At 42.8% G+C, this 27,861-nt stretch overlaps 1 protein-coding gene across 1 annotated transcript in view; it reads left to right on the top strand.

The window, feature by feature from the left end:
• The window catches only part of ksr2 (kinase suppressor of ras 2), a 145,516-nt gene that overhangs the window by 47,189 nt on the left and 70,466 nt on the right, over nucleotides 1-27,861 (top strand). The window contains 1 exon segment of the mRNA XM_065011148.1: nucleotides 23,488-23,650. Coding sequence (XP_064867220.1) covers nucleotides 23,488-23,650 — 163 coding nt within the window.

The raw sequence follows: 27,861 nt of genomic DNA, 5'->3' as shown, positions 1-27,861 counted from the left end.
GTACTTTCCGAAGGCATTCAATGTATAACTTTATGAGCTGGATTGCCTGCCTTCCAATTAATTTATTTTGGTTTGCGCTCGGTGGCATATTTAGCTAGCGGCCTCCATGCAAATTCGCTGTTACTTAGCATTCTGGTAAGGACGGTATGACAATATATAAAATATGAAAATCTGGATACCGCCCAACCCTAGTGGGAACTGTATTGTTAGATTTCCATGATGCCTTAGATTTTATTGACCATAACCTGTTTTTGAGAACTTGTGTTTTATGGCTTTTCAACCTCTGCCATATTGTGGATTCAGAGCTATTTATTTTATGGAACTCAGAGGGTTATCTTTGTGGTGTACTGCAGGGCAGCTCTCTAGGCCCTCCCATCTTTTCTATTTTTATCAATGGCCTGCCACTGGCATTAAACAAAGCATGTGTGTCCCATGTATTCTGATGATTCAACCATATACGTGTGAACAACCACAGCTAATGAAGTCACTGAAAGCCTTAATAAGGAGTTGCAGTTAGTTTTGGAATGGATGGCCAGTAATAAACTGCTCGTGAACATCTCTAAAACTAAGAGCATTGCATTTGGTACAAACCATTCCCTAAGCTCTAGACCTCAGCTGAATCTGGTAATGAATGGTGTGGCTGTTGAACAAGTTGAGGAGACTAAATGTGTGTTACCTTAGATTGTAAAAATCATGGTCAAAGCATATATATTCAATGGTTGTAAAAATGCGGAGAGGTCTGTCCATACTCAAAAAAGAAAGTCCTGCATGCTCTAGTTTTGTCTTATCTTGATTATTGTCAAGTCATGTGGTCAAGTGCCACAAAGAAAGACCTGGTTAACCTGCAGACTGCCAGGAACAGAGCGGCAAATCTTGCTCTTCATTGTAATCAGAGGGCTGATATAAATACTATGCATGCCAGTCTCTCTTTACTAAGAGTTGAGGAGAGACTGACTGCATCAGTTCTTCTTTTTATTAGAAACATTGAAAATTCTAAATTTTTTGCATAGTCAAATTTCACACAGCTCTGACACATACAGTTGAAGTCGGAAGTTTACATATAGTTGAAGTCGGAAGTCTATTTTGTGAAGTGCACCAGTCCCTCCTGCAGCAAAGCACCCCCACAACTTGATGCTGCCACGGTTGGGACGGTGTTCTTCGGATTGCAAGCCTCCCCCCTTTTCCTCCAAACATAAACATGGTAATTATGGCCAAACAGTTATATTTTTGTTTCATCAGACCAGAGGACATTTCTCCAAAAAGTACGATCTTTGTCCTCATGTGCAGTGGCAAACCGTAGTTTGGCTTTTTTATGGCGGTTTTGGAGCAGTGGCTTGTTCCTTGCTGAGTGGTCTTTCAGGTTATGTCGATATAGGACTCGTTTTACTGTGGATATAGATACTTTTGTACCTGTTTCCTCCAGCATCTTCACAAGGTCCTTTGCTGTTGTTCTGTGATTGATTTTCACTTTTCGCACGAAAGTACATTCATCTCTAGGAGACAGAACGTGTCTCCTTCCTGAGTGGTATAACGGCTGCGAGATCCCATGGTGTTTTAACTTGCGTACTATTGTTTTTACGGATGAACGTGGTACCCTCAGGCGTTTGGAAATTGCTCCCAAGGATGAACCAGACTTGTGGAGATCTACAGTTTTTTTCTGAGGTCTTGGCTGATTTCTTTTGATTTTCCCATGTTGTCAAGCAAAGAGGCACTGAGTTTAATGGTAGATCTTGAAATACATCCACAGGTACACCTCCAATTGACTCAAATTATGTCAATTATCCTATCAGAAGCTTCTAAAGCTATGACATCATTTTCTGGAATTTTTCGAGCTGTTTAAAGGCACAGCCAACTTAGTGTATGTAAACTTCTGACCTACTGGAATTGTGATCCAGTGAATTATAAGTGAAATAATCTGTCTGTAAACAATTGTTGGAAAAATTACTTGTGTCATGCACAAAGTAGATGTCCTAACCGACTTGCCAATTTGTGGAGTGGTTGAAAAACAAGTTTTAATGACTTCAACTGTACACTTATCCCAGCAGACATGCCACCAGGGGTATTTTCACAGTCCCCAAATCCAGAACAAATTCAAGAAAGCGTACAATATTGTAGAGTCATTATTGCATGGAACTCCCATTTCGTTTTGCTCAAATTAACAGCAATCCTGGTTGAAAAAAACAGATAAAGGAACACCTCACGGCACAATGCCTCACTCCCTATTTGACATAGATATTTTATGTTTATCATATTATATAGGCTATGTGTGCCGTTTTTAAATGTATGTAGTTCTGTCTTTGAGCTCTTCTTGTCTATTAATGTTCTGTATTAGGTCATGTTTCATGTTTTGTGTGGACCCCAGGAAGAGTAGCTGCTGCATTTGCAACAGCAAATGGGGTTCCTCATAAAATACCAAATACCTCATTCCTCACCTTCTACCCTTTGTATCTCTACAAGCTGTCAACACCCCTCAGCTTGTTCCCTCTTTCATAATTACAAAGTTGTTATACCTGGTAACAGGTTCCTCATGTCTCACCTCCTATCCTTAGCATCCGAAAGAGCTCTTAACACCTATTAGCTCATCCTCTCCTGTCCTAATTACATGGTCTTGTGGACAGGACACAATATCCAGGATTAACCTTTAACCCCTCCACATTCCTGTTAATGAGATAGTCATACCGACAGACATCATGCATGCACTCCAAAATATTCCGGCCACCATTAACTCATTGTGGACCCCAGGAAGAGTAACTGCTGCAGCTAATGGTGATGCGAATAAAATGCTAAATCACATAGACGAAAGACTTGAATGAACAGCGGGCGCTGAGAATGTTGTGCTGGCCTGAAAGGGGATACTCAGATTCATTAGGGAGAAATTAGAAGAATGTCCTTCTGTTTGTGTCACAACATTGATGGTTGCCTTGCAACCATCAACCTATCCTCATTTGAGAACATCTTGAGGTATTTCTTTGCTTTCCTCATTCCATAGAAGCAGCCTGTGACTTGATGTGGAGAAGGATGTGGAGAAGGAGGAGCGTTATTGTGCACATAAACTGAACCTGACAGATGTTTTGTTGTCTGTGACATATTTTGCACAGAACCACAAAAAAATGGAACAACAGGGAAAATTGTGTTTGTGTTAGGATATTAATCCCCCTCCATACTCTACGTACAAACCTGCAAAAACAGTTATTTTGTGTGGCAGTGTAGTTCTGTATGGAGGGGTTAAGCTATATGTGCCAGAACTCAGTACAATGTCAATATAACCCTACATCCCTATGCATACTGTATGCACAAACCAGTAAAACGTATGCAATTATCAGAGGACTTGTTGGCAGGTTGTGGCTTGTTGCTTTGTGAAAGTCTGGGAAGAGATTCTAGTCAAAACTTTGACAGGTGGAGAGATGCTGGAGTGTATCGTGTCACTCCCTGAATGGGGACAGAAGGCCCTGAGCAGCCTGTCTGCTGACCTAACAATGGGGACATTGTTACAGCCATGATAAAATATTACATTATTCAGAGTATTTGGAAAGTATTCAGACCCCTTGACTTTTTCCACATTTTCTACAAAATTATTAAATTGTTTTTCCCCCCCCTCATCAATGTAACATTGACGCAGGGAGTCAGGAAGCAGGTGCAGTTAGTTGAATAATAATGAACGATACAAAACAAGAGAAACGTCTGACAAGGAAACAACCAATAATGCCTGATAACAAAAGAGTGCAATATAAAGGGTAAGTAATCAGGGAGCAATGATGTCCAGGTGTGACTGATGAGACGCAGGTGTGTGTAAAGATGGGGTGCCAGGACCGGTGGTTAGTAGACCTGTGACGTTGAGCGCTCCGTACATCTTCTGTGCGCCTGAACCACTCGTCCAACGCAGGAGCTTCGGTCTGGCTCAGACTCCATGGATCGAGGGCCGGCTGATAAACAGACAGGTGTGTGCCTTTCCAAATCATGTTCAATCAATTGAATTTACCACAGATGGACTCCAATCAAGTTGTAGAAACATCTCAAGGATGATCAATGGAAATAGGATGATCTTGAGCTCAATTTCAAGTCTCATAGCAAAGGGTCTGGATACTTGTGTAGATAATAATTGATGTGGAAAACAATGAATTAATTAATTTCAGAATAAGGCTGTAACGTAGCAAAATGTGGATAAAGGGAAGGGGTCTGAATGCTTTCCAAATGCACTGTACAACCTTAAGAAAGTTGCACACAAACCAGTGACCAGTGAATCACCTCGTCAACTAGCCATGATAACGTTACCTGTATGGCCTCACTGTCATTGTTTCCCACATTTTTTCCCAAAAGAGGCAGACAATTCGTATGTCCAGGAGTGGCCAATCACAGTTTAAATTTTTTGGCACTTGGTTATGGATGGGAATTTGAAAGACTTGCTGTGTTCTCGAGTAGGCTCTTGCTCAAAATAATACATTTTGACCACTTGTTTTTAAATGGCAATGACAATCTCCTCAACTGTACTGTTGCTAATGAGTATGCCAGGAAGCCTAGTGGTTAGAGTGTTGGACCAGTAACCAAAGGGTTGCTAGTTCAACTTCCTGCGCCAACATTTACCCTTGAGTAAGGCAGTTCGCCCTAATTGGCAGAACCTCTGGGGTACTGTTAATAATGTCTGACACTGGCTGTGACCCTACTCTCCGAGGGTGACTCAGGGAGAGTTGGGATATGCAAAAAAACGCATGAAATAGGACAAATATAAGCACCCACACAATTTAGAGTTGAGAATGACAAGGCTGTAGTCTCATCCCAAAACAATTTAATAGTTTTGCTTAAATTAGAAGAAGTCCATTTAGTTAGTTTGAAATTCATTCAGAATGCACTGTCTCAAAAACTGTCATTAATTTGTTAGTGAAAAAATGACAACACCCAGAAAAAGTAATTGGCTAGCTTTTTCAATGATTTGATAATTGGTTTTATGGAAGGAACGTTGCTAGACTGGCTTGTCTCCTGATTGAATTTGCATGTCTTGAGGGACAGTTAGGAAAATGTGTCTCGTTTGGGCAATTGATCATGAATATGTCTAGTTTGGGTAAGTGGTCCATGTATTTCATGGTGGCGTAATGAGAAGAGTATATAATAAATATAATCTGTCTCTCATCAATCACCCACAGGCCAATTAGAAAGGATTCATGTAATCCACCTGCTTGATACACTAATCAGTTGTAATCAATCAGTTGTAATTCTCTCTCTCATCTATCATTATCTCTTTCTCTCTCTCCCTCTCTCTCGCATGTACACAAATCAATTAAGTCAACATTTACTTGTTTAATTTTTCATACAATGAACAGGGTTTACCTGCATGATTAGCTCAGTTAATCTCTGCTGTACACACTCAGTCAGGGAACAGAGTAGTTGTACTGCAATGGTTGGTTAGCTAGTTAGTTACAGAAACCACTCCCTTATCCATGCCTCAGCCAACTAGCACCACCCCTCCCACCCACGTATGGTGTGTGTGTGCACAAAAATGTTAATAAATTCACTTTGACGACACAAGTGTCTTAGGTACCTACCCCCACTTAAACTTTAGCGTCCTAGGAGCAGGGGTGACGACGTGCAGTGCGAGCGCCCATTAATTTAGCTTACGTTGCCTCTCTTGTCTCGTTGCCCTTTTCAAAGTGAGTGTCTCTCTCAGCTTAAGTGGTAATGAATGAGGCTTCTTCGCTATGGCAATGATGAGCAATTTGTGTTGTGGAAAAGGCCACAGAGGTTTGTCATGGAGCCATCGAGTTAAGTCCCATTGGGCTCTGACACAGACTAAAGTGCTCTCCAGAAGTGTTGGGCTGTGTTTGTGTCTTTGTCTATGGGTCAACACTTAGTTGGTGTATCGCTATGGGATACTAATGAAAACAGAACCCTGTAAGTTTGTATTTAGAATTTTGTGTTCGCACATTGAGATTCGTGGTTGCAAATACTAATTTAATTTCTCAAGCTTGTGATGTTGCGAAAAATGTAACAATGGTCACAAACTTGTAACTCCATTTACGACTATGAATATTCTGCTGTGAATCAAAAATAAACTTGCTGATTTTTTTTACCTGTACACGCTTGGAGTTCTGCCACTGTTGTCACGTTACCAAGAGATTTGTAAGCTTGTACAAAGTTTTGTAAATTTGTAGAAAGTGGATTGAGTAGCTTTGGGGGCAGAATCTTTTACTCCTGACCATTCAGCCAAAACCACATCCACCATTGACTGGATTGTTCCATCAATCAAATCTCAGGAGGTAGTTTAAAGAGCAGAAGATAAGTAATTTCTACAATGTAACAGGCTTGGCCTGAAGTGAGGGAATAAAATGATCTACTTTAATTAAGGTAATAATCCCTTTTATGTGTGTACATATATTTTTTTGTGAAAAGGCATGACAGTTTTTATCATGTGAAATATAAATGGTACATTTCAGACTATTTTTTTGTTGTTGATATAAATGCCATTAGCTAGCTATCAACATGTAGCTATCTAAATTGAAACTACTGAACTCCCACCACCATCATTAGGTTTCTAGAAAATACAAATGATATACTTTAGTCAAAAGGTTGCACACACCTACTCTTATTTTTTTGGGTACTATTTTCTACATTGTAGATTAATAGATAATAATAGATAAGACATCCAAATTACAAAAACAAACAAAACAGTGAGATTCTTCAAAGTAGCCACCCTTTGCCTTGATGACAGCTTTGCTCAGTCTTGGCATTCTCCCAACCAGCTTCATGAGGTAGTCCCCTGGAATGCATTTCAATTAACAGGTGTGCCTTGTTAAAAGTAAATTTGTGGAATTTATTTTCTTCTTATTGCATTTGAGCCAATCAGTTGTGTTATGACAAGGTAGGGGTGGTATACAGAAGATAGCCCTATTTGGTAAAAGACCAAGTCCATATTATGGCAAGAACAGCTCAAATAAGCAAAGAGAAATGATAGTCCATCAATCTGGAAACTTTCAAGAACATTGAACGTTTCTTCAAGTGCAGTTGCAAAAACCATCAAGCACTATGGTGAATCTGGCTCTCATGAGGAACGCCACATGAACGGAAGACCCATAGTTACCTCTGCTGCAGAGGATAAGTTTCATTAGCGTTAACTGCACCTCAGATTGCAGCCCAAATAAATGCTTCACAAAGTTCAAGTAACAGACACATCTCAACATCAACTGATCAGAGGAGACTGTGTGAATCAGGAAAAGAAACCACTACTAAAGAACACCAATAATAAGAAGAGACTTGCTTGGGCAATGAAACACGAGCAATGGACAATAGACCGGTGGAAATCTTTTGGAGATTTTTGGTTCCAACAGCCGTGTCTTTGTGAGACGCAGAGTAGGTGAACGGATGATATCCGCATGTGTGGTTCCCACTGTGAGGCATGGAGGAGGAGGTGTGATGGTGTGGGGGTGCTGTGCTGGTGACACTGTCTGTGATTTATTTAGAATTCAAGGCACACTTAACCAGCATGGCCACCACAGCATTCTGCAGTGATATGCCATCCCATCTGGTTTGCATTTAATGGGACTATAATTTGTTTTTCAACAGGACAATGACCCCAAACACACCTCCAGGCTATCAGATGACCTGTCCTCCACAATCACCCCACCTCAACCCAATTGAGATGGTTTGGGATGAGTTGGACCGCAGAGTGAAGGAAAAGCAGCCAACAAGTACTCAGCATATGTGGGAACTCCTTCAAGACTGTTGGAAAAGCATTTCTCATGAATCTGGTTGAGAGAATGCCAAGAGTGTGCAAAGCTGTCATCAAGGCAAAGGGTGGCTGCTTTGAAAAGTCGAAAATATAAAATATTTAGATTTGTTTAACACTTTTTTGGTTACTACATGATTCCATATGTACTTCATTAGTTTTGATTTCTTCACTATTATTCTACAATGTAGAAAATTGTAAAAAAAAATAAAAAAAACTTGAATGAGTAGGTGTGTCCAAACTTTTGACTGGTACTGTATATACATATTGTAGGTGGCACACCTGTGTGATGTCTTATATACATGAATAAAAATGTATTCACCCTGGACATGAGCCAATCTAAGTGTATGGGGCGGCAGGGTAGCCTAGTGGTTAGAGCGTTGGACTAGTAACCGAAAGGTTGCAAGTTCGAATCCCCGAGCTGACAAGGTACAAATCTGTCGTTCTGCCCCTGAACAGGCAGTTAACCCACTGTTCCTAGGCCGTCATTGAAAATAAGAATTTGTTCTTAACTGACTTGCCTAGTAAAATAAAGGTAAAATAAAAAATTGAATTAGACCTTTTGGAGTCATACGCACCAAGTGTTTTATTTTTTTTTTTTATTTTTTTACCCCTTATTCTCCCCAATTTCTTGGTGTTGCTCATGAAGCCATCTCTTTTGTCCCTCCTGCATCAAAGCACCCCCACAACATCATGCTGCCACCCCCGTGCTTCACGGTTGGGGTGGTGTTCTTCGGCTTGCAAGCCTCCCCCTTTTTCCTCCTAACATAACGATGGTCATTATGGCCAAACAGTTCTATTTTTGTTTCATCAGACCAGAGGACATTTCTCCAAAAAGTATGATCTTTGTCCCCATGTGCAGTCGCAAACCGTAGTTTGGCTTTTTTATAGTGGTTTTTCCTCCAGCATCTTTACAGGGTCCTTTGCTGTTGTTCTGGGATTGATTTGCACTTTTCGCACCAAAGTATGTTCATCTCTAGGAGACAGAATGCGTCTCTTTCCTGAGCGGTATGATGGCTGTGTGGTCCCATGGTGTTTATACTTGCGTGCTGTTGTTTGTACAGATGAACGTGGTACCTTCAAGCGTTTGTAAATTGCTCCCAAGGATGAACCAGACTTGTGGAGGTCTACAATTGTTTTTTTTAGGTCTTGGCAAAAAAAGTTTTATTTCCCATGATGTCAAGCAAAGAGGCACTAAGTTTGAAGCTAGGCCTTGAAATACATCCACAGGTACACCTCCAATTGACTCAAATTATGTAAATTAATAAATTAATGAAACTATAGTTTGTTAACAACAAATTTGTGGAGTGGTTGAAAAAATGTGTTTTAATGTCTCCAATCTAAGTGTATGTAAACTTCCGACTTCAGCCGTATATACACATACATACACATATGTACACATACATACATACACATGCAGTGATTAGTGAATTCCTTGCCATATAGCATAACATACAAACTTTCAATGTACATTTTTATGTAACTTATGTCTGAGTCTGAGAGTAAATATCTGCGTGGTTACCCTGTTACTTTTGTGTTCTGTAACACTTAAATTATGTTTGTTAATTTAAAATAACCTCAAATTACACAGTCAGCACTCTATTAAAAGGAGAGGAAATTTGAGTATACTATAAAGTGCCGCAAATCATCCAGCCCCTTTCAAATCACCCAGTTCAACCCGCTCTTATTACTAAAATAGCAGGGCTATGCAGGGCAATAATTATACCATTAAATTGAATGCCCTCTAGTGAATTTAGTTGGTATGACATGTAATGCGTAGATTTTTAGACACGTCTCATGGCTACGGGCTACACTGAGCTACATAATAACGGAGGGGAATTATGAACCCGAACTAAACCAATGAAAGTAGAGATCCCATGATCTACAATGATAGGTTAGATGTATAACTGCAAACTATGGAGGTGACAGATAACAGCTATGGCTGAGTTGCGCTTGTACCATGGATTAACGACATGGGTTAGCTACAAGGTTCGTTCAAACAGAAGCAAAAGACCAGCATTAAACCGAAAAAAAGGGAAACTGATGTAAATTATACGTAAACTAATGGTAACGGTTGTCTCAAAAAAATGACAACTAAACAAACTAGTGAGATCCTTAGATGAACATAATTTGCAATATATGCTCTACTAGGTAGCCATCAACGTAAAATAACAAGATTACTAAAGTATTATTTCACTTTTGGTCTAAGCATCATGAAAATTAATGCAGATTTGCTCTAGTCCGAATTAGCTGAGATTGAGAACAATTCATGTCAACTAACGTTAGCTAAAAAGGTCAGCGCTGTAACATAAATGTTAGTTTCAGATAAAAAAAATCCAAATCTCCGAATTGTCCTCTGGGATAATGGACATTCTGGAGTAATAATTACATAACCAACGTTCTCAAGTCATACTAGTCCTGTAACGATGTGCGCTGAGAGTCGGGAAGCAAGTTCAGGGAGTGAGGGTTTTAATAAATAAACACAACATAATACAAACTAAGAAACAAGAACAACGCACAGACATGAAACAGAAACAATAACGCCTGGGGAAGGAACCAAATGGAGTGACATATATAGGGAAGGTAATCAGGGAGGTGATGGAGTCCAGGTGAGGCCGTTGATGCGCAGGTGCGCGTAATGATGGTGACAGGTGTAATGAGCATAACGAGCGACCTGGTGACCTAAAACTGCCAGAGAGGGAGCAAGTCTTTGGTCACGTGCATGCGATGCACACTTGTGTCACGTAAAGAGAGCAAGGGTTGAGGGAAAAGGGAATGTTTTTCCTAAAAAAATGACGGATTTCTGTAACAGAACTTTTCAGTCAGAAATGGCTGTAATTATGTTGCAGCTTTAGCAACACAGACAGCGCGATACACACTTTGATGTTCTGTGGTGGTCACTGCAGCAGGGAGGAGAGAGAGACAACGGGTGCCAATCACAGTCATTCGCTGTCTTTTTTTAACACAGTGCAGCAAGTCTGAGCCCGGCGCAGCACAATCGGATCAATTGCTGGTCGGACTCCCTGTGGTCATTTGTGTGTCTTAATTATTTCATCGAACAGTGTGCCCAAAGCATCAGAGAAGCTCAGTGAAAATAGTTGATTTGATTAAAACACATAGGATGTGTCAATATATGGAAAAATACACGTTTTAACATTTCTACCAATCAATTGGTCGAAAAAACAGAAGACTCTTGGTCGACCAAGATTTTTTTTAGGCAGGGACAGCCCTAGTTAGATGTGCTTAAATACTTTGAGATGTTTGTTTAATCTTAGTTCTGTGAGGGAAAGCCAGAGAGTTTCTCATCAAGCTTGTGAATCCCATCAATTTCTTCCCATGACAGGCTGCCCCAGAAGGGTGTGACAATTACTTCTACCTCAGTTTCCTTTTCTCCTCCATTTTTCTTTTCACCATAATTCTGTATAATGCTTCTTTATGAAAGTTCCTATAAGCCTGTCCTCACACTTCTCTCCGCCTTAGAGGTGAATGTTAAGCACTTTCTTATTGAATTTGATATTTGGTAATAAATCAAGCAGCACTGGGTGGGAGGTTAGGGAAGAGGAGGGAGGGATTGGAGGAGGCATGAGGGGGAGTCAGGGAGAGGAGGGGGCAGGGTAGGCTATGATTCACCAAGTCTGTGCCTTAGTGAGGGGAAAAATGTGAATCTATTCCATGGTCAATTTGAATCTTTGCTTTAATTAAAATGTCTTATAGATTATATTACTAATCTATTTCTCCCTCTCTCTCTGTCTCCCTCTCCTCATGCATGTCTTCCTGGGTTTTTTGTTTTGTTTACTGTGACCTGTGGAATCCCCCAGTTCAGCCTGCATTGTATTTATTTATTGGATTTCTGTTCAGTGACGCCAAGGTTAACTGTATACCCAGGGATGGTGATAGCCAAAATACGATCTCTACTCTGTCAGATGCTCTAGGTGGAGAGGGAAATACACAGTCACCTGAATAACTTATGTATCAGAGGATACAATGTGGTGATGTGCAACAGCTGTTCTAGTGGTGGAAAAAGTACTCAATTGTCATATTTGAATAAAAGTAAAGATACCTTAATATAAAATGACTCAAGTAAAAGTCACCCAGTGAATTACTAGTTGAATAAAAGTGTTTTTAAATTATATGGTACAGTGGTGGAAAAAGTATTCAAACGTCATAGTTGAGTAAAAGTAAAAAGTAAATGTCACGGGTGTGCGTACTGGTAGCGAAGTCAGGTGCAGGAGAGCAGAGAGTTGTGAACAGGCGCACACTTTATTTAGGCAGGAGCAAACAGCAGACGGACGCAACTGTGTCAAAACCTCCAGCAAAAATGGCAAACGCGCAAAGCGCGAAAACAGTCACAAAAGCTATAGTTGACCAAATACACATACTTCGTGAAATAACACGGAACATCTAAAACCAGCCTGGCGCGTCACATAAAACACTTAACAAAACAATACCACACAAGGACATGGGGGTGGTGACAGAGGAATATATAGACACAATGTGATTAGGGAATGTAAACCAGGTGTGCGGGGAACAAGACAAGACAAATGAAAAATGGAGCGGCGATGGTTAGAAGGCCGGTGACGTCAACAGCCGAACGCCGCCCGAACAAGGAGAGGAGCTGACTTCGGTGGAAGTCGTGACAGTACCCCTGGAGCCGCGCGCCGACACCAGCCTCGGGGACGACCCGGAAGGCGAGGCGCAGAGCGTTCCGGCCGGAGACGGTGGAACTCCCGCAGCAGTTCAGGGTCCAACACGTCTGCCACCGGAACCCAGCACCTCTCCCCCGGACCGTACCCCTCCCACTCCACGAGGTACTGAAGGACCCTCGCCCGACGCCTCGAATCCAGGATGGAACGCACAGAGTACGCCGGGGCCCCCTCGATGCCCAGAGGGGGCAGAGGAACCTCCCGCACCTCAGACTTCTGGAGCGGACCAACCACCACCAGTCTGAGGAGAGACACATGGAACGAGGGGTTAATACAGTAATCGGGGGGAAGCTGTAACCTGTAACACACCTCGTTCACTCTCCTCAGGACTTTGAATGGCCCCACAAACCGCCGGCCCAGCTTCCGGCAGGGCAGGCGGAGGGGCAGGTTTCGGGTCAAGAGCCAGACCCGGTTCGCACTGGGGGCCTCACTGCAGTGATGGTCTGCGCCCACTTTCGGGCACAGCACAGAACGGCGCGCTGAAGGTGGACATGTGCGGCGTCCCATGTTTCCTCCGCCCGCCGGAACCAGTCGTCCACTGCAGGAGCCTCGGTCTGACTCTGATGCCAAGGAGCCAGAACTGGCTGATACCCCAATACACACTGGAAGGGGGTGAGGTTAGTGGAGGAATGGCGGAGCGAGTTCTGGGCCATATCTGCCCAGGGCACGACCGCTGCCCACTCCCCCGGCTGGTCCTGGCAATAGGACCTCAAAAACCTACCTACATGTCATGTATTGTCATGTTATGTCTTGTTCCTGTTCTTTCTCTTCACTTCGTTTCCCCCTGCTGGTCGTATTAGGTTACCTTCTCTCCCTTTCCTTCCCCCAGCTGTTCCTCATCTCCTCTAACTACCTCGTTTACTCTCTCCCACCTGTTCCCTTTTTTCCCTCTGATTAGGTCTCTATTTCTCTCTCTGTTTCTGCTTCTGTCTTTGTCAGATTCTCGTTTGCTTCACCCTTGTCCCGTCCTGTCGTAATCTGCCTCTTCATCAGATGCTACGTGTGATCAGGTACCTCTGTCCTCTACAACCCGCGCCTACCCGGAGAGACCAGCAGTCTGTTGCCGCTAACCCTGCTATTCTCCTCTGCTGCTAGAAGGGGACTCTCCTGTAAAGATCAGAGGACTTTATGATGTATTTGTCGCCCTCTCTGCGGGTTGTCTATTTTGTCAACCGATACATCTGAAGAGGATTTATGTCTTCCCTGTGTTTGGACATTAAAAGACTCTGTTTCTGTTAAACCGCTTTTGGGTCCTCACTCACCTGCATAACACTACATCCTGGTTTACTCTCTCCACCTGCCCGTTACTCTCGGGGTGAACACCTGAGGTAAGGCTGACCCGAGACCCCCAGACGTTCCATGAATGCCCTCCAGACCCTCGACGTGAACTGGGGACCCCGATCAGACACTATATCCTCAGGCACCAGAAGACGTGTGTAAACAAGGTCTCCGCAGTCTGTAGGGCCGTAGGGAGACCGAGCAAAAGGAGGAGACGACAAGACTTAGAAAAACGATCCACAACGACCAGGATCACGGTGTTTCCCTGTGAAGGAGGAAGATCGGTCAGGAAATCTACCGACAGGTGCGACCACGGCCGTTGTGGAACGGGTAAGGGTTGTAACTTACCTCTGGGCAGGTGCCTAGGAGCCTTGCACTGGGTGCACACCGAGCAGGAGGAAACATAAACCCTCACATCCTTAGCTAAGGTGGGCCACCAGTACTTCCCACTAAGACAGCGCACCGTCCGACCGATACCAGGATGACCAGAGGAGGGTGACGTGTGGGCCCAGTATGTATATCAGTCGGTCGCGGACAGCAGATGGAACGTACAGACTTCCAGCTGGACACTGGAGGGGAGCAGTCTCTGTATGTAACGCCTGCTCAATGTCCGCGTCCAGCTCCCACACGACAGGCACTACCAGGCAGGAGGCCGGGAGTATGGGTGTGTGATCCGTGAGCCGCTCCTCTGTGTCATACAGCCGAGAGAGTGCGTCTGCCTTCACATTTTGGGAGCCTGGTCTGTAGGACAGGGTAAACACAATATGGGTAAAAAAAAACATGGCCCACCTTGCCTGACGAGGATTCAGTCTCCTCGCTCCCCTGATGTACTCCAGGTTGCGGTGGTCAGTCCAGATGAAAAAAGGGTGTTTAGCCCCCTCAAGCCAATGTCTCCACGCCTTCAACACTTTAACCACAGCCAAAAATTCCCGGTCCCCCACATCATAGTTCCGCTCCGCCGGGCTGAGCTTCTTCGAGAAGAAGGCACAGGGGCGGAGCTTCGGTGGCGTGCCCGAGCGCTGAGAGACCACTGCTCCTATCCCAGCCTCGGATGCGTCCACCTCCACTATGAACGCCAAAGAGGGATCCGGATGGGCCAGCACGGGAGCCGAGGTAAACAGAGCCCTCAGGTGCCCAAAAGCCCTGTCCGCCTCACCCGACCACTGCAAACGTACAGGACCCCCCTTCAGCAGTGAGATAATGGGAGCAGCCAAAACCCCGGATAAATCTCTGGTAGTAAGTGGCAAACCCTAAGAACCGCTGCATCTCCTTTACCGTGGTGGGAGTCGGCCAATTACGCACGGCTGAAATACGGTCACTCTCCATCTCCACCCATGATGTGGAAATGCGATACCCTAGGGAGGAGGCGGCCTACTGGAAGAACAGGCATTTCTCAGCCTTGGCGTACAGTTCATGCTCCAACAGTCGTCCAAGTACCACACACACACACACACACACCTCTAGCGGGTAGCTGTACCTCACCGTGATTTGATTGAGACCTCCATAGTCAATGCACGGGCGCAGACCTCCCTCCTTCTTCTTCACGAAAAAGAAACTCGAGGAGGCGGGTGAAGTACCCCTCTGTTATATTAAGCAAACCAGACGTTTTTTTTTAATTATTTTTTTACGGACAAACAGGGGCACCCTCCAACACTCAGACATCATTTATAAACGCAACATTTGTGTTTAGTGAATCCACCAGATCAGAGGCAGTAGGGATGACAACACGTTATATTGATAGGTGTGTGAATTGGACCATAAATCTGAGCACTTTTAGGTGTCAGGGAAAATGTATGGGAATACAATGTATATATTTTATTTAGGAATGTAGTGAAGTAGAAGTCGTAAAATGTATAAATAGTAATGTAAAATACAGATAGTACTTTCATATATTTTGACTTAAGTACTTTACACCACTGAACAGTTCTTAAGTTTTTAAAGTCCCTTTGGTCTCACTTTGTTTATAAGTACCATATTATATCATTGTAATAAGTGGTAATACCATGTTATTATATAATACTTTGCTGTTACATTGGTATATAGTTTATTTCATATAAAGCGCAAACACACTTCCTGTGTGGAAAAAGAAGCTCTAAATTCACAGAGAGAGATTCATTAAATAATCATTTCTAACTCCTAACTAGGCTATGTGTTAATGTTGTTGAATAGTCAATGCCTCCCATTAGAATACAGATCAGAGCTACAGCTAATCCCTTGACAGAAACATTAATGCTTTAACACCTGACCCATGACCTCTTGGTTTATTAGTGACACACAACACTGCTATATTGTCTGCCCATAACACCCTTATAGAAGACACACGCAGTGCATAAAGACACATCATGTCAGGAGGAGCAACTTCATGGGCGGACGTAAGGTCTATGTGTGTGTGTATTGTATGTGTGTGTCTTCTTCTCTCTCTGCTCCTCTTGGCTCTCAAGGAAAGCTCATCCTTGTTATTCAGGATTCTGGCCCCCTGCCATTAATGACGAGTCAGGAGAAAAGGGGTGTCCGCACACACACACACAACCTAATGCCCCTCTCAGTGTATTCAGCGGTAATGAGCGCTCAGATGCCTGCCTGCACCACACCAGAAAATTGGAAGCATGATTCTGAATTTATATGAGTATTTAGGAGTGCAAGGCAGAGGCTGTGCTGGACTGAATGCCATTGTTGCATAATTGATTTATCAAGCCATGGTGCCGGGGAAGGAGTGAGTGGGGGTGAGCGCGAGCCAGTGGGGGTTTGGGTGGGTGTTGAGATGACTCTTGAGACCCCAGGGTGGAGAGCCGTAAGACAGAGGATTTAAAGCCAATGCATGGGGGGTTTGATACCCTGCCTACGTTCAATGTTGAGTTTTATTTGTTTTTCACAGCCGACGACCAAGACATAAACTCTTTCTGCAATTTATGCTTTGGTATTGAAATAATCTCAGTGAGTTTTAAGGTGTCATTTTCATTTGGTTTTGGTTCAATATTACGCAGACCCTTTGTTCCTCTGGTTAGTCTCTGCTCGACTGATCTCCTTTCCCTTTACCACGGTCCCAAAGCACCACTTAAAGAACACGGCTATGCTTTTCTTGTCTCCAGCAGCATTGTTTAATATTAAGGTTTGCTCATATAAGGGTTGAGGTATGGTTTCATTTTGAAATAATAGGAAAATAAATGTGGATCTAGATAGGTAGAGCTCTGACTTTAAAGCCGTTCTCTTCTCGCATGCTTCTCCCACTGGGACTTTTGGTGATATTGACACACGCGCGCGCACACACACACACACACACACACACACACACACACACACACACACACACCTCTAACTGGGGATCACCCTCTGAAATTAGTTAGACTGTCTCTGTGTTATTGAACATAGTGCGTGTGGGCTTGTGTGTGATTATACCATGAAAGCATATTCGTTTAGGCACCAGGCCAGTGTGTTTCAGTGATATCATCTTGCTGATGGACTAACTACGACCCTTTGATCTTCTGTGTGGTCAAACAGTTTCAGGATTAACCAAAGATGTGTATTTTCATTAGCGTATTTAGTTTTGTCGACATTTGGAAAGTTTACCACCCAATTTGATGTTTCCATCAGGCCTGTCATGACATTGTTTAGGTGCACAAGGAATAGCCACTCGAATTGGAGAAGATGCAGAGCGTGTTACTCTTTCCTGAATTTCTTGGCCTGCCGGGAGCATATGTGACCACATTAATATAGGACGACTTGGAAGAGTGATGATCCACAACAGACAGTGCATGTCAGTAGCAGAAGTAAAAATACAGGCAGACTGGCCTGCTACTGTGCATTTTCTAGAACTTATAAATTGTAGATAGTAGACCTGCAAATGATCCAAATTAAATGAAACATTCAAATGACAGGGCTTTTGCAGCATTATTCAAATGACATTTTGACTGTAGCCTAGAGTAAAATGTTGTACTCACTTGAAAACAATAATGCAATTATTCATTGTATTGTGGCGTTGCAGGCTAGTCTAGGTAGGATAATTGTGTTCTCCCTAAACAAGATCAATAGGGGAGCTTTTTGAGCTGAGTGTCTCATGTCTTCATTGTTCTTTCGTGTGCAATGACACACCTGGCCTCCATGCTTCCTATAAGCTATTCCTCCTATTTTTTTTCTTGTGGATTCATATAGAAAATCTATGCAGCTTTGAATGCATTTATGTGTGGTATGATTGCTAGTTAGCCTATTGCAGATCTGGACAAACGATCGACCTACCACTATTGTCATTATGAATGGTTGATAGAGGGCAGTTAGACTGGTAGACTATATTGACCTGTGGTATAGAAAGAAGTTAGCACACGGAAAAAGCATAGTGTATAAGGAAAGTACCAAAACGCCTTGATATAAGGGAGGCGCATGCAAGCAGATGAGGACACTACCCTCCCCTGTGCACAATAATAAACCACACAACCATCCCCAAAGCACAAAAAACCCTCTCCTATTACAGACCCCCCCCCCCTCCAGTAAATATCTAACTATCTAACCGTCCTTTACCACAAAGGTACAAAACACATGCTTTAGATGTTCTTGGTAACAGTGTGGCAGATTAATTGGGAAATTGCAGGTTTATTGGGAAATCTTCCAAGATTTTTTTTTTAATGCAATTTATTTTTAAATGTGATTTCTTCATGGCTCAAGAGGACGAGAACAAAGCTAACTCTGACAGAAATCACATTGCATCTTTGTAATGGAAACCACTATATTATCCAGTACAATATTGAAATATCACCCCTAACAATGTCTTCTTAATGTGTTATGAATGGGAACCCATGTTACACCAAGAAGTTCTTAACTATTTCAAAAGTGAAGTCAGAGAGAGGGGGGTGGGGGGTGGGTTGGAAAGCACAAACTGACAGGAGAGGAAGTCCTTTGCATTGTGCTATTTCACTCTCTCTCTCTCCCTGTCTTTTTCTGGGCTCACTGCACCTACTGGCTTCACTGCCTGCTGTCACCCCTCCAACATGTTCAGCTTTAAATGCACTTGTTCCCTGTTTCCCCTCTCTCTCCCGCTCTCCTTCTTTCCTCCATGCCTCCCCACTGAGGGCTGTGTGTCTCAGTGTTTCACCCACTACAGCCTCTGACAGCACTGACACACATTAGGGAGGGAGGGAGGGAGGGAGGGAGGGAGGGAGGGAGGGAGGGAGAAAGAATATCACAGCAGAATATTGACTATAGACCAGTATGGGAATAATGGCTCACTGTCAGTAGCCCACCTCTGAAGCATTTGCCTCATATATTATTTTTTATCTAATCTCTCTCCAACCTCTATTAAAGCTGCATAAAGATGTCAGTGAGAGAATGTTAATATCCTGAGGGCATTTGCATAAAAAACAACTGGTCGCTTCTTTCACATATGGGCTTAGTGAAAACATAAGAATATTTCTCGTTAGCGACGTAAGTCAAACCTGGGTTCAAATACTATTTGAAATCATTTAAAATACTTTATCTGGACTTGATTGACCCTGCCTGGCGCAATGGAACCAATAGATTAATTGTGAAATTGCAAACCCTGCCCATCTTATACTAGCGCAAACACTAAAAATATTTGAAAGGTTTGAAATAGTATTTGAACCCAGGCCTGATGTTAGTTAATTAGTGCAGAGGTATGCAGATGGAATCTCTGCAGGGCATAATTACAGGTTGTAATTCTTCAGTGTACATATTCCAGCTGGGTTGGGATGATGCACACATAGAGACCTGTGGAATATTCATGACCTACGCTTTTCACTTTCTTCATTTCATTTATCCGCAAAAGATGTTTGTTTGAAGCGCTGACTTTCTCACTGCTGTATTCTGCCTGATCAAATGAGAATTTGTTCTGTTTATATCAACATCATTCGGGGTGTGTGCATGTTTGCTTGTCTGTGTAACGTCCACACCAGATCATGTGGTTTTTGTGTTTATCTATTACCTCCAGCAGTTCTGAAGACTTGCCAAAAAAATGGAGTTGAACTTTTCATGAAAATCAAAGTGTTGTTGTGTTGCATCAGGCTTTGAGTTACGGTATATAAACCCAGACACGAGACTGGACCATGTGATTCTTATTCAACTCACTTAATACACGGCCAGGTACGACTCCAACACCATCATTAAGTTTGCAGACGACACAACAGTGGTAGGCCTGATCACCGACAACGACGAGACAACCTATAGGGAGGAGGTCAGAGACCTGGCCGGGTGGTGCCAGAGTAACAACCTCTCCCTCAACGTAACCAAGACTAAGGAGATGATTGTGGACGACAGGAAAAGGAGGACCAAGCACACCCCCATTCTCAACGACGGAGCTGTAGTGGAGCAGGTTGAGAGCTACAAGTTCCTTGGTGTCCACATCAACAACAAACTAGAATGGTACAAACACACCAAGACAGTCGTGAAGAGGGCACGACAAAGCCTATTCCCCCTCAGGAAACAAAAAAAGATTTGGCATGGGTCCTTAGATCCTCAACAGGTTCTATAGCTGCAACATCTGGTTGCATCACTGCCTGGTACGGCAATTGCTCGGCCTCTGACCGCAAGGCACTACAGAGGGTAGCGTGTACAGCCCAGTACATCACTGGGGCTAAACTGCCTGCCATCCAGGACCTCTACACCAGGCGGTGTCAGAGGAAGGCCCTAAAAATCCTAGTCATAAACTCACCTCTCTACTACCGCATGGCAAGCGGTACCAGGGTGCCAAGTCTAGGACAAAAAGGCTTCTCAACAGTTTTTTTTACCCCCAAGCCATAAGACTCCTGAACAGGTAATCAAATGGCTACCCGGACTATTAGCATTGTGTGCCCCACCAACACCTCTTTTTTACTGCTTTACTGCTGCTACTCTCTGTTTATCATATATGCATAGTCACTTTAACTATACATTCATGCACATACTACCTCAATTGGCCCAACCAACCAGTGCTCCCGCACATTGGCTAACCGGACTATCTGCATTGTGTCCCGCCACCCGCCAACCCCTCTTTTAGGCTACTGCTACTCTCTGTTCATCACATATGCATAGTCACTTTAACCATATCTACATGTACATACTACCTCAATCAGCCTGACTAACCGTTGTCTGTATGTAGCCTCGCTACTTTTATAGCCTCTCTACTGTATATAGCCACGCTACTGTTTTTCTGTCTTTTTACTGTTGTTTTATTTCTTTACTTACCTATTGTTCACCTAATACCTTCTTTGCACTATTGGTTAGTAAGTAAGCATTTCACTGTTGTATTTGGGGCACGTGACAAATAAACTTTGATTTGATACAAAGTACAAGTAATAAGGTAAGGAACAGACCCTGGCTGAGACCCCACTCTCCGAGATCATCTCAGTAGGAGTTGGGATATGCAAAAAAACACATTTCCAATTCACACATGCGTATTAATACACACTTGTAGGTGTGAAATTGGACAAATATAATAACCCACCAAATTCTTCTTCTATATTATTGTTAATTGCTTGTGTCCCATTATCCATAACATAATACAATGTACTGTAGTGTGCTACTTATGCTAGTATGGAATCCATAACATGGACATTGGAACTCCCGCAAATGTTAATTCCACCACAGACTACCATGGTTGACAGTATGATGGCATACCTACCAGTAGTAGTATGCTTATTGCGCTAGCTAGGGTATACTTATGGGCCACCCACCACGTGGAAGGAATCCATTTCATGGATTTGTTTTGTTGGGCTCCCCTCTAAGACTTCCATGCCTGGCAGTATGATGGAATGGTACAGTAGCATGTGTTTCATATTCCACATAGTAGTGACACAATGACTGAACAGATTGCCATGCCGCTGATCTGAGCAACAGGGTACAATTATTCACATCTTACTTGACACCTGTCCTCCCCCATCCACTCTCGATGTCTCTCTCTACCCCTTTCCCCCTCTGCAAATAATCTATCCATCACTGGAGGTTCATCTATAGACACAAGGAGAGATGAATGGGCCAAATTAGATTTGAATGGCATAATGTGGTTTTAGCGTTATTGCCAAACAAGGCTTGAGTGAGAAAGGGATAACCTGCAGGGAGCTTCCTTATTGCAGGAGAGTGATTGTGATGATGTGTCGAAGGACTGCTTAAAAAGGTCTAATTGTGTGACTTGTGTGTCAGTGATTGAGGAAAAGTCTTGCAGGCTTTAATACCAACCAGAAACCGACTGCAGTCCAAATGAGCAGTCTCACTCCGCCTGTCCATCTCTGTCTGTCTCCCACTACGGTACTTCCTCACTCTTTTGTTTCCTCTCTCTCTTTGCCCCTCATCACCTCTCTCCCTGCATCCCTCTTGTATACTCTCTCTCTCTCTCGGCCTCCCTCTTGTATCTCTCTCTCTCTCTCTCTCTCTCCCGGCATCCCTCTTGTATATTGTATACTCTCTCTCCCTGCATCCCTCTTGTATACTCTCTCTCTCTCCCTGCATCCCTCTTGTATACTCTCTCTCTCTCTCTCTCTCTCTCTCTCTCTCCCGGCATCCCTCTTGTATACTCTCTCTCTCCCTGCATCCCTCTTGTATACTCTCTCTCTCTCTCTCTCTCTCTCTCTCTCTCCCTGCATCCCTCTTGTATTCTCTCTCTCTCTCCCTGCATCCCTCTTGTATACTCTCTCTCTCTCCCGGCATCCCTCTTGTATACTCTCTCTCCCTGCATCCCTCTTGTATACTTTCTCTCTCTCTCTCTCTGCATCCCACTTACATACCCTGTCCCTCTCTCACTCTTTATATCTGCCCCCCACCTCCACCCCAGTCCCCCAGGTGCCACTGCAGGCTCATCATTAGCAGTGTCAAGGGGAACTGAGTGATACGTGTGTGATGAGTGTTCCTGTCTCGTTTTTGATGGGTTACACAAGCACCCCTCAGTGAGGCTTGAAAGAGGCTGAAGGGCCACTGCTCTGGGCCACTCTGGGGGTGTGTAAACCCATTATGGACTGGTTGGGTGGCAGAGCCCATACCTAGCCTAGTTTTACAGCCTGTGTCTTGAAGAGCCATCCATCCCCTCTGTCTTTGTCTCTCTCGGTGCACTCTCTCTCTCTCTCTCTCTCTCTCTCTCTCTCTCTCTCTCTCTCTCTGAGTCACTCCCGTTGGGTGGCAGCCATGTTTGTTGTTGTTGTTGTTGTTGTTGTTGTCTGTTGTTGTCTGTCATGCCTTAGGGTTAATTGGTGGGTTGTGTACTAGGTATTACCTAACTGCCTCTTCCCCCTGGCATTTCTGTGGGGGGAGGCTGAGGCTTTAGGGAGAGTGACGATTAATGTCGAAAGTTTAACACTATTACCCTTGAAGTGATATAATTTCTCAGGATATCTGAGATGTCTCAAGTTGTTTAATTTTCCACATTTTCAAAGTAAAATATGACTTTGTTTTACTCTGGTTAACCCTTGCCATGTTCTACTGTATCTTTCAACTAATGGCTATGGTTTTAATAACTGTACTTTATAAGTTGTATAAGAAATTGTATTAAGAGCATTTTAACGGTATAATATATTATTAGTATTTACAAATATGTGTATCATTTAAGTATAAATCTTTAATTGTAGTTAATAACCATTTTATTACAGTACAAGACTACTATAAGAGCTTTATTACTGTAGATTATAGTTGTTTAATAACAGTATATCTATTGTATAAGAGCTATAAATATACCGGACATTTAACTGTATAATAGAAGTCTATAACTGTTTTCTAACCGTATACTTGCAGTATAAACTCTTTAACTGTAGTTTATAACCATTCATAACAGTCTAATGGTAGTACAACCATTCTGCTGTGTGTGTGTGTTTCAGAGTGAAGCAGAAGAAGTCCAAGCCTCAGCACCTGAAGATCAACAGCAGTGTGGGGAGCTGTGAGAACCTCCCTACCCAACGCTCACCCCTCCACTCCTCTGACCATCGCTCACTCCGTTCCTTCTTCTTCCCCACCTTCATCCCCTCCACTCCCCCCGTCCACTCCGATGCAAGTAAGTGCCCTTTCTATACTACCTTGGTCACTAACAAGTTATGATACCCAGGTATGCAGACAGCTTTCCTAAATCCTAAATTATACGTCTGTATTGACTTCACAGTTTGTCCACTCTCTTATCTGTTCAAGTGTCATATGACCGTTGTCTGTGTCCAGTTTTATAGTAACTCTATGGTAGTACCACATAATATAGTTTAGTGTCTTAGCCATACTTTAACACAAAACCTCCACTGCCCATTCACAGTCTCTCTCTATATTCAGCCCTAAACCCAGTGACTCTATCTTTCTCTCTCTCTCTCTCTGTCTCTCTCTCTCTGTCTGTCTATCTGTCTCTCTCTCTCTCTCTCTCTCTCTGTCTGTCTCTGTCTCTCTTTCTCTCTCTCTCACACATAGACGAAGACTAATCCTTCCCAGATCACATACACGTATCCCAGGATACCCAGAGGTACCGTGTCAGCGCATACAGCCACCTTATTGGCTGTTGCCTTCTTAGTGCCCCCACCGGAAGCCATTAGCGCCTGAGCGGTATGTAGAAAGAGAGCGAGAGGAAGACGATGCGAAGAGATTGAGAATGACGGAGGCAGGGACAGGAGTGAAATATAGCCGTCGACAGGGGACCTGAATGGGTTTAGACCAAGGATCATCAACTAGATTCAGCCGTTGGACAATTTTTGCTTGAGCGGATGGTCATGGGGCCGGAACATTTGTAGACTGCAAATTGACCCCAAGAAGCTCAAACAGATATAATATTTGACTAAAACATAATCATTTCAAACCTTGCTTACATTTGTGTACGATCACATATACTGTGTGTACAAAATATTAGGAACCCCCGCTCTTTCTATGACATAGACTGACCTAGGTGAATCCAGGTGAAAGCTATGATCCCTTATTGATGTTAAATCCACTTCAATCAGTGTAGATGAAGGGGAGGAGACTGGTTAAAGAATTATTTTTTAGCCTTGAGAGAATTGAGACAAGGATTGTTTGTGTATGTGTGCCCTTCAGTGGGTGAATGGGCAAGACAAAAGATTTAAGCGCCTTTGAATGAGGTATGGTAGTAGGTGCAAGGTGCACCGGTTTGAGTGTGTCAAGATCTGCAACACTGCTTGGTTTTTCACGCTCAGCAGTTTCCCGTGTGTATCAAGAATGTTCCATCACCCAAACAACATTCAGCCAACTTGACACAAACTGTAGGAAGCATTGGAGACAACATGGGCCATCATCCCTGTGGAACGCTTGCTACACCTTACAGAGTCCATGCCCTGACGAATTGAGGCTGTTCTGAGGGCAAAAAGGGGAAGTGTTCCTAATGTTTTGTACACTCAGTGTATATCTTTCTATTATGCATGTGAATCACTTGGAGCTGATTTGCTGTTGGGCCGCAGAGTGCATCCGTACACAGACTAGGCTAGTGGCAATGCCTCCAAACAATTGTGATACCCCTACCCAAGGTACAACAAAACACAACCATGTTTTCACTCCCCTAATGTCTCCCATTTATGATATTTTACTGAAAAAGTGATTACATTGATAGATATTGTTACAAACCTCCTTAACAAAAAAATGTAGAATAATGCCTGGCTAGAGGGGACCTGTAACCTAATATTACAAACTCTGATATTGCTAAAATGTGGAATACAAGTAGTCAGTTGTCTGCCCATCATACACAACAATAATTAGAATATCTTAATGCATCATGGAAATATAGACCTGTAAACACAGAGATACAATAGGTGGAAATGTCAACTATGTATATTTAAGATGAATGTTAGCTTGGCTTTTTGGTAACTGATTAATAGACAACTTTCCAAGCCAAGTGTTCTGTCATTCAGTGCGTTATGGTTCTGCCTGATGAAAATACATGCAGTTGCACATGTTGTTTTGATGTTGTGGCTATTGTATATAACTCTTAATGGTAGCCTATAAGCCTAGGACAGGGTTGGAGAGCCCATGCATAGCCAATAGAGCCAAGTGAAAAGTGTTCTTATAAGCCCAGTCAATACACAATCGAGGGTGAAAACAGAGCTTTGGGTGGACACTTTTTAAAAGAGGATCCCAGCTTTCTCCTGCTGGTATATGTATTGCTTAGTTCTTTAAATGAAGCAGATAAATCCGCTTTACAACCATTGTAGCCTAGCTGGCATAAAGTGCCTTCAGAAAGTATTCACACCCCTTGACTTCCCCCCGCCCCCCAAAAAATGGTGTTACAGACTGAATTTAAAATGGATTAAATTGAGATTGTGTGCCACTGATCTACACACAATACCTCACAATGTCAAAGTGGAATTTTGTTTGTAGAAACTTTTACAAATTAATTTAAAAAATGTCAGCTTAAATGTCTTGTCAATAAGCATTCAACCCCTTTGTTATGGCATGTCAAAATATGTTCAGGATACATTTCAGCACATTTTATTGAACAAGTCACATAATAGGTTGCATGGACACATTCTGTCTGCAATAATAGTGTTTAACATGATTTTTTTATGTTTACCCCATCTCTGTACCCCACACATACAATTATCTGTAATGTCCCTCAGCCGAGTAGTAATTTCAAGCACAGGTTCAACCACAAAGACCAGGGAGGCTTTCAAAAAAAAATGCACACATTGAATATCCCTTTGAGCATGGTGAAGTTATTAATTATGCTTTGGATGGGTTTTCAATACACTCAGTCACTACAAAGATACAAGCGTCCTTCCTAACTCAGTTGCCAGAGAAGAAGGAAACCGCTCAGGGATTTCACCATGAGGCCATTTTTTTTTTAAAGTTACACATTGTAATGGCTGTGATAGGAGAAAACTGAGGATGGATCTCAAATATTGTTGTTACTCCACAATAGATACACACGGCTCGGCGTGGCTTAATGTGACCATGCCCCCAGTAGGGTACAGCAATAAGGTACTCACATTACTCCCATGTATTTAGCCAAACTTTCATGGCATTCTCAGCAAACTGACACATTTTTGTAGTTTCAATAAATAAACATTTTCAGCAGCCTCACATGTCATTATTAACATACTTGGCTGTCACAACAACAAATGATTTGCATGATACTTATTCTGACACTCTACATTTTTACACGACCGGCCAAAACTGACAGTAAAGCTGTCGCATTATACTTACGTCACTGTTTGTTTACTCCTTGCTTTTTTTTTCCGGTTAGTTGACATCTAGCTGGCTAGCGAGAGAAGTTCATCTCAATTTAAATCGCTAGTCTTAAATATGTCGTGTAACTTCCTCCAGTCTTTGTCTGTCTCTGAATGGTCGAGGTACATATTTAGAAAGTTGATTGTTCTTGGCTTGCCTAGATGTCCTTTTAACTTGCCAGAGACCAGCTGTGCAGACAACCCTACCAAATGGCCCGAGTATCCTATGGCAATATCTACATCTACTTGGTGGAATCTCCAGGTTTGCATAAATATCCAAATGCAGAAGAATAGTATAGTTGTTATTTGGATGGATACAACTCACTAGTCCTTCTTACAAGCTAACTAGCAAGCTTTGTGCAATACACATACAGTTGAAGTCGGAAGTTTACATACACTTAGGTTGGAGTTATTAAAACTCTTTTTTCAACCATTCCACAAATTTCTTGTAAACAAACTATAGTTTTGGCAAGTCGGTTAGGACAAGTACAGACAGATTATTTCACTTATAGTTCACTGTATCAGAAGTTTACATACAGTAAGTTGACTGTGCCTTTAAAAAGCTTGGAAAATTCCAGAAAATGATGTCATGGCTTTAGAAGCTTCTGATAGGCTAATTGACATCATTTGAGTCAATTGGAGGTGTACCTGTGGATGTATTTCAAGGCCTACCTTCAAACTCAGTGCCTCTTTTGCTTGACATCATGGGAAAATCGAAAGAAATCAGCCAAGATCTCAAAAAAGTCTGGTTCATCCTTGGAAGCATTTTCCAAACGCCTGAAGGTACCACGTTCATCTGTACAAACAATAGTACGCAAGTATAAACACCATGGGACCACGCAGCCATCATTACCGCTCAGGAAGGAGAAGCGGTCTGTCTCCTAGAGATGAACGTACTATGGTGTGAAAAGTGCAAATCAATCCCGGAACAACAGCAAAGGACCTTGTGAAGATGCTGGAGGAAACAGGTACAAAAGTATCTATATCCACAATAAAACGAGTCCTATATCGACATAACCTGAAAGGCCGCTCAAACCACTGCTCCAAAACCGCCATAAAA

This window comes from Oncorhynchus nerka, linkage group LG27 (genome assembly GCF_034236695.1).
Source record: "Oncorhynchus nerka isolate Pitt River linkage group LG27, Oner_Uvic_2.0, whole genome shotgun sequence".
Classification (NCBI taxonomy): Eukaryota; Metazoa; Chordata; class Actinopteri; order Salmoniformes; family Salmonidae; genus Oncorhynchus; species Oncorhynchus nerka.
This window is presented reverse-complemented; position numbering and strand designations above follow the sequence as displayed.